At 44.0% G+C, this 8212-nt stretch overlaps 1 protein-coding gene across 6 annotated transcripts in view; it reads left to right on the forward strand.

The window, feature by feature from the left end:
- LOC137892417 (zinc finger protein 521-like) overlaps positions 1 to 7627 on the forward strand; it is a 91287-nt gene extending 83660 nt beyond the window's left edge. For all 6 annotated transcript variants that reach the window (XM_068737511.1, XM_068737512.1, XM_068737506.1 and 3 more), the window contains one exon: positions 6163 to 7627. In XM_068737511.1, coding sequence (XP_068593612.1) covers positions 6163 to 6192 — 30 coding nt within the window. In that variant the 3' untranslated portion in view covers positions 6193 to 7627. The remainder of the gene's footprint in view (positions 1 to 6162) is intronic.
- The last annotated feature ends 585 nt before the right edge of the window (positions 7628 to 8212 follow it).

Genomic DNA, 8212 nt, shown 5'->3' on the forward strand with positions numbered 1-8212 from the left:
CCAAGATGGCTCCCCTAAGAAAGCCCTTAATTGGGTTCTTTAGTCATAGTCTTCATTTTGGCTGGAAAGGCATCTGTGTGTTGCTATCACCTCAGACTACGGTTTGTATCGCTCTCCAGTGTTTTTTTTTGTTTTTTTTACCTCTCTTTTTTTTTTCTCCTCCCTCTCGCTGGCCCTCTCTCTATTGCTTTCCTTCTCTCCCTCTCCCCCATCTCCCACTCTCTCCTCACTTAATGAGGCCCCATAATAACACAGCAGTTGTGCAGTTGTTTTGCTACCTCAGTCAAACAGCGGGATCACTGCATAGTGTGTTTCTAGTACCATTCACTTGTCTACTTAGACAGGGTAATGAGTATCATTTGGAGCTACAAAGCACCAACCCACAAAAAGGGTGGTCCGTCATCTCCGGTTACACCTCAGAAGCATTTGGTCGGGGTAGTTAGACATCTAATCAAAGCGTTTCTAGCACTATGGATGTAATATATATTTTTACAAGCGTTCAGTGCAAATGCGACTGAACGCAAAGTGACACACATGGAAGACATTGAAATACATTGCTGTTGTCAACTCCACCCTTGCCTAGTGCCGTTACTGTATGACCATGACTCCCCGGGCACCTCACTTCAAACAAGACAGTCTGTTACCAAGGAGACCAGGCCAGTTGTGGCACAACAGTGTTTGGGGTCAACCCTCCCTACGGCCTGATAAGTGATGACTGTGGAGAATGCCAACTGCTGTATTATTTATTTATTTGATTGTGTTCTTCATTGGCCAAACTAGCCAGCAGTAAGCCTGGCCTGAGGTCAAAGCAGGAAAGGATTACTCCCTCAGTGGACTGGTCAACAGTAGGGAATGCACAAAGGGAGGACTGAGTCAATACTGGGCCGAGTTCAACACACCATTAAAGATCAAGGCAGAATGCAGCACTCTTGTCTTTCTCCACAGCAGTTTTGAGCAATAAGAAAGCACTTCTCACGGTGGCAGAACTTTTGCAAAATTACCTGAGACACGACGGGGTCGGTATTGTCCATTGTTTAGCCTTCAATCATTACACAGACATGCATTAGCTCAAATATCCAAGTCATTTGATTGCTTTAAGTCACCCTGCAGCTTGGAAACTCAAAGACAGACCACAGGTTCTTTGTTTTAGTATCATTTGATGACGTTCTCTTGTGCGTTAATTAAATTCCTGAGTGATGACTACGGGTATGCACAGGTCTCAGTGGTTTTGTGCACACTCCCCATGCTCCAGATGTAGCTATGCAGACTTACCGTATGTCAGGCATGCAGGGTTGGAGGAACTCGGCACAGACTGATAAGACTTTTAATCAGAGCTTAGAGGGGGATGTTTACAGTTTTTGACTGTTCCATCAAATTTTTGATTATAGATAAACTAAATAAGACACTTTAGCCGCAGGGGTTAAAATAAATGTGCTTCACTGTTCTAATTAAATAGTTTCTTTAATGAGTAATCTTTACTGTAACTAAGACTTACTTGACTCACATTAGCACATCCATGCTTTACCGTTACGAGCACATGTTAGCAGGTCAACAGACACAAGTAAATGTCTTGATTCTTTCACTAATTATTAACTAATGCAAATAAGTTTTCCATTTGTCAGAAATTTAAAATTACAATATTCTCAGAGAATACGCCAACCTAATAATCTGTTCAATAGTTGCAGTTCTTCCTTTCTGACTTTCAATACCTTTTTATATCCTGTACACATTAAGATCAAATACATTTTAGGTTTGTTTGTTTTATACCAGCGACAGGCGTAACCGAAGGCATTATATTTTCGGCTTATCCGTCTGGTCCATTCTCGTGAACGTGAAATTTCTGGAACACCTTGAGCAAATCTCTTCAAATTTGAGTCAATTTGGCTGGACTCAAGGATGAGCTGAAAACATTTTTGTGGTCAAAGGTCACTGGCTTTTGTCCATTTGATTCTCATGAATGCTATATTTAAAGAACGCCTTGAGCACATCTTTTTTCCATACGGAGGCATACAACTATGAGGTGGTAATTCTAGTTTTTTTCTTACTTTACATAATAACCAAAATATCAGCTCAGTAATTATGCACAGTTCGTCAAATACCGATGCAAGGCACCCTTTACAGGGTCTTAATGAGACGCACCAGGCTTTCAACTAATTCTAATGTGAACCCATCCGAGACAATATAAAATGCTCACAGCAACCGCTCCGGTCATCCATTCACTCAGTGGAGAGGAGGATTGGATGGCTGGATGGATGGTCTTTTACCCAAGAGGCTGCTGTTTGTGTCCGGTGTGAAACCAAAACTAAACATTGACTTATTTTTTACTTAAGCAACGTAACAAACTTTTCCTAAACCTAGCCAAGTAGTTTTTTTTAGCTTAACCTAAGTGACGCCAGGGGCTCCGCATGTGACGAGTTGTGAATGAGAATGACTTGGGAAGACTGACATACATAGAGCATATTAAAAGAAAGGATTTACAGCACTTTCAGTTGTATTAGTTAACAGCCTTGTCCACATTCATGCATTTCTTTATTTTATTCAGTGTTAGTTCACGCACTCAATATAATTTTGGTGACATTTCTATGCGATACATGATGTATGAATGTAAAAAAATTATTCAAATTTGAAGATACAGGTCCTAGAATTTGAGGGATGCGTAACATTACATATTCAAGTTTCAAGTTTAATTCAGTGGTCAGTTCCACGCTTGTGTAAAGTGCACACTGCTTTGTTTGCGAGAGATGCCTTGAAAAGGCCATGGCTTAAAAAGTCGTTACTGCTCACTCAGCTCTCTAACCGCTCGATAAAGCCTGGGTTTAATGTTACATGCTGGATAACACCAGGTAGAAGAGCAGACGCAATGTAGGCTACTTAACATGTGCTCTGCAGGTATTAACATCATGCTCATCAAACATTGTTAGCTTGCGATTAGGCTTTACATCTCTCTGTGATGTTGGACAATGTGAGGATTGTCTTTAATGCAGCGAGATCAGATGAAAGAGAGGATGTGTGTTAGTTCACTGGACTTCCTTTGCAGAGCTGATGTAAGAGATGCACCTCTGTTGCCTCACTGGAGACCGGGTGCTATCGATGAGAGACCAGAGCAATGGGGAACGACATAAAGAATGATTAGTTAATAAATCAACTCCCCAGCCAACTTGCTCTGTCTCGATCTCTCTGCTCTTCCCCCAATCGTTCCCCGTTTTTTCTCACCCTCTCCCTCTCTGCGGCAGTGTTAAATTCCTAAGACATGTTGCACCTGTTTGCATGAGTACACAAGACCCCTGCCGGATGTTCCCCCTCCTCTCCCACTACCCCTGAGGGCGTTGCAGTGGGGTGATGTAATCAGATGAAAGTGGTGGTTTTAACGGTGGCACAGAGCCGATGAGAGAATAGGAGAGGAGGAGGAGGAGGCTCGCTCCGAGCCAATGCAGCCAGTCTTCATAAGGGAGAAGCGGGTGCGCATTATTGATCAGAGCAAAATTTAATTTAGTAGAGAATTGACTGCTATGGTTTACCTGAACACTGCTGCTAACTGGGCCCTGCAGCAGGCCTGTGTGGCCAGCAGGTGGTTGAAAGGATCGAGGAGGAGATTAAGGGTTGGATAGAAGGGAAGGAAATGGATGATAAGAGGAATGGCAGAGTTTCAGGGGGAATAGGGTGGCATTGAAGGAGGGAGTTAGGATGAGAGCTAAAAGGCTTAATGGAGGGCATCTAATCCTAAATTGCTGTGATTCTGGTGTGACACCATTAGTGACATCCTCCTTGCCGGGGCAGTGGACATTTTGGTCATTTTATTGCACTAAGATCTGAATTGGGTGTTTCACATCGAATTTGACATTTGTGGTTGGGTACTGTCAGTATTTAACTTATACAGAGCCGCCGCCGATGCAGAGGTACTTGAAGAAACTTGACAAGGATGAAGATTGGAAAGTGAATTCCCCCCTCTCCCTTCCACCCTCCATACTCATACACAGAACAGTTTATAGCTACACTGCAGAGTTTAGTATCCACAGAGATAAAGGTATCAGTTTCATCTTCTTTTAAGGTTTTCTTTTTCCTCTATTTCCCTTTAGTCTGCATGGCTGCCACAGCCACTGAAGTCGTTTAACACCGTCCTTGAGAAAGCCCTCAGTGAGAAAACTCCTGGCATGTTTAAGGAAAAGGTAGAATGCAGTGTGTGTCAGACGGAGCTGGGACATGCAGAGGGGGGAGCCATTCCCCAGAGGGGTTATTTTCCCCTCTAATAGCTGTTACGAGCCCTACATTATATCCAAGGAGCTACGTTCCTTTGGGGTCCACAGACACACACACACACACACACACACACACACACACACCTAGATGCACTGGCACACTCGCACAAAGGCATGCACACTCAGTTGAGCACAATTTTCCTCTCTCTGTTTCTCTCTCTTCGCAATACACACACACACACAGGCACACACACTCAGTCCTAGCCGCTTTGCTCTCCTCGTGTCAATATCCTGCCATTTGAAGTCACGTACTGCAGGGGCTTCTGGGAGTCGCCGAGGAGCCAGGCTGACGGGTAATGGGCCGCATTCATTAATAAGGTTGCCGTGCTCCTGTCCCTCCTCAGCAACGCCAAGGATGTCTTCACCGGGGGGGTAGGGGGTTGGTGGAGTGTGAGGAGGGGGAGGAGGTGAGGTGGGGAGAGCAAGAGAGAGAGAGAGAGAGAGAGTGTCCCGTGGGGAGTCTCCTCCCAGACTCACTTAAAGGAGCTTTATTTCAGCAAGAGAGGAGAGCGGGAAGCAGAGGAGCTGTCCGGGGCCGCCTCTTAAAAAAAAAGGGAGAGCAGGGCCCAGGCGAGCCACGCTAACCCTTACAGGGGTCACACTCCTGCTCCCCCGTCAAACAGCTTATTACCCCACCTGTCGGGAAGTAATCGCCCTAGCTGAAAGGAAAGCTGTCGAGGTGTTTAAATGCTTTATATGGAGGCAGCTGAAAGGGTAAAGAGGGAAGGAATGAATGCGCGCGCGGGGGGGGGACTAATAGTCGTCTCCTAGAACTGCCCGAGGGATTCTGCACCAACAGGACTGAAGGTGACTGCTTTGGTAAACCTTCTCTCTGAGGTTGCGGTAATCATTTTAGATCGTCTCTCCCTCACCGCCTTATTTTCAAACTAGTTTAGCTGTAAAACTGTCATCTCGCATGCTTGTGCACTTAATTCTGTGCCTGTGTGCAGGAAAAAATGTATGTGTGCGCTGAGGTGTGTGTGTATTTGTGCATGCATGCATGCTGATGACTCTGTGACAGGTGTGTCTAGTCCATGCCAGTTTAGAGAGTCCAAGGCCGTGTTTTAAACAGAGCGCAGCAAGTGGGGCATGTAGTTTGCATTAAAGGGATTAGCAGTCACTTCAAAAGATGACCTGGATTCAGCCCACCAGGGACACCAGTTACACACCCCCTGGTCCACACTCCCTTTAAAGAACCTGGCACAGCTGCCCCACTACAACCACTCTCAACGGCCTGTGTGTGTGCCTGCATAAATTTGGGAGATACAGCAAAACAGAGTGATATTGTCAGCGTGTTATCCCGTCTTAGTGAATTGTGCACCGTTACATATCTACAGAAGTGTGGAGGATCAAATCGTCAACGGCCTCACCTGCACAAAGTATTTCTTGACTGCTTTTTTCTGTACCGTGCATTTACAGCACATTTTGATAAATGTAGGCACTGGATCCAAGGATGCTGTTTCATCAGGTGTGCCAGTGTCTTGTTCTGGATTTGTTTCCATGCACACAGTCTTTGATCGGGAGGCAGGTTTTCTGAGGAGTGCGATGCTAGTGGTGGTCAGTGGTCTTATGCCTTTGTGTTAGACCCCGACTTAACTTTGCTTAATCCTAAACTGCTATTAATCCACACAGACTGCTGTTCGACTCCTGTGCAAGTTAATTGGATCTGAATAATGGAAGCCTAATGATGACTTCGTTCAAATGTCAAGATAATCAAACGTGTTTGTCAATCATACCATTTGAAATATGTCTTTTGTGTCTCTAAGTGTACAGCATTATTGTTCTCGTTATGGTAGATAAAAAAAATGGCCCCACTGTCCTTTTTAATGAAAGGGAAGGAAACTGAAAGATACATTTGTTGTATGTGATCATAATGTCTCCCTTGTTTCTTTCTGTGTCCTTGCAGAACCACGCGTTGACTCAGCACAGCAGCTAACATGGCAAAGATCAGCGCCGTGGCCAAGAACAAGGATCACGTGACGCAGAAAATAATGTCTGACCGCCAATTACCATCAGTGCAGTTTCCCACTGACTGTCTTGCGCTGAACCTTCGGTTCAGTTTCACCACAAGGAACCATGCCACAGCAAGAAAAAAGAAAGGCAAAGAAAATAAAAGGAAGAGGGGGGAAAGAACATAAAAGTGCCCTCTCCGTTCTTTACTAACCATTATTTCAAAAATAAAGAAAAAGCCAACTTGTTTGTACATAGAATTCTTCATGTGTTGCTTAACTACAGCTATATTGCAATCTTATACAGTATTTGCCAATGTACAGTTCAAAATGTTTGTCCGAAAAAAGAGAAGGGGGGGGAGAAAAAAAATATCAATGACATTGTCAATCAGACCAGATGAGACTTAACCAGTTGTGTAAAGGAGAAACAGGGTGCCACCCAGAGCGTAGGAAGCTGTAGGAGCCGGCAAGTGTTGTTAGGAGGACTCTTTTCATCAGCGCCACTCCTACTGCGCAGTATGTCACTCTGTATCCTGACGTGGTCAATCATTATGGGGTAGAAAAGCTTGATTCACCAGCATAGGCTGAGATCTTGTCCCTGTGTCGTAACATGGCTGCCAGAGGACCAGCTGAGAACGGCGGTGTGTCTAATCTGCACTGCCTGCGCCGGAGTTCAGATGAGAGGAAAAAAAACAAAAAAAACAGAGAGATAGAACAACGCAGAGAACCGAAAAACAGGACAGGATGCTGATATATGCAAACGCAGTGACACAGATTTGGAAAAGGCTAGTTCCTCTGGTTGGCTCGTGAACAGAGGCGTGAAGCTCCCATGTGGCTCTCAGAGCATGGGGAAATCTCCAGCCCACTGACTCAACCTGTACATTTCTGTTGTCAATGTTTACTGCTCGTTGAAGCCTGGAGATTACTGGAATATTTTTTTTTCTTTATGTTTTGTTATCTATACATATTTTTTTTCGCAGTAGGGGAGTAAATCCATTTGGATTTGGGGTCATTAAGACTGAACATAATTTCAGTCTGTTTTGGGGATAAAGCGTGGTTACAAAACTCGGTCCCTGGCTCTCCTGGAGAGTGCCCAAAAACTCCTCTTGTTTCTTTGCATTGACCCGTCGCTCTCTGCTCAAGCTGGAAGCCACTGTGGCAGCATACGAAACTTTAAACCATTCTGTTATGTAAATGTTTTGCATTCATTGAACCTGAGATGCACTTTTGTATAAAACTTTAATGTTTTGACATTTTGATTGAGAGTTGTTCGTACAGTTTACAGGAAATCACCATCTCCTGCAGCAAAAGGACAGTTATCTCCGATCTTATTAAAATGTATTGTACAAATATGGAGTTCTGTATTTGGCAGACCTCATTTTTTTGTGTTGCACATGTGATGGAAATATTAAAAACTGTATGAGAAAATGGCTTCATTGTCCCTTCATTATCTACATAAAATACTTCTGTATGAGTGTTAATGTCTGTGAACACAATTAGCCCGTCAGACAAGACCTATGATGGCAACAACACCACCATCATCATCAAAAGTGTACACTGCTTTTTTTTTTCTTTGTATCAAATTGCATCCTATTTTCCCTCACTCCCTCGTGGCTCTCGCTAACAAACATCTGAGCATCTTAAGGGAGGTCTGTGTTATTAATGACTCCATTACCCATCACCCTGTGCGGTCCCATTCTACACACCCTTGCGCTGGGTCTATTTAGGGAGTCTCCAGCACTCCGGGAGACCGCGGAAAAGATTCTTCTGCTTTTGCCGGATGGGACGAAACCCATGCAACAACATCTGTCTGTCCCAGCAAATGATTCATCAATGGTGACACGCGAGCACCATAACATTTGTGAAAGCGTTCAGTCTTGTTTTGAAAAGGCTCAGCGATGAAGTTCATTGTAACTAGGTTATACTGTGAGTTACGAATGACCGTGAACTCACCCTTTATTTTAAATAAACATTTCATTATTTACTGTATGTATGAAATAATGCATA

Source organism: Cebidichthys violaceus, unplaced genomic scaffold, assembly GCF_023349555.1.
Source record: "Cebidichthys violaceus isolate CVI_PGR_0920_01 unplaced genomic scaffold, fCebVio1.0.p SCAF_8, whole genome shotgun sequence".
Lineage (NCBI taxonomy): Eukaryota > Metazoa > Chordata > Actinopteri > Perciformes > Stichaeidae > Cebidichthys > Cebidichthys violaceus.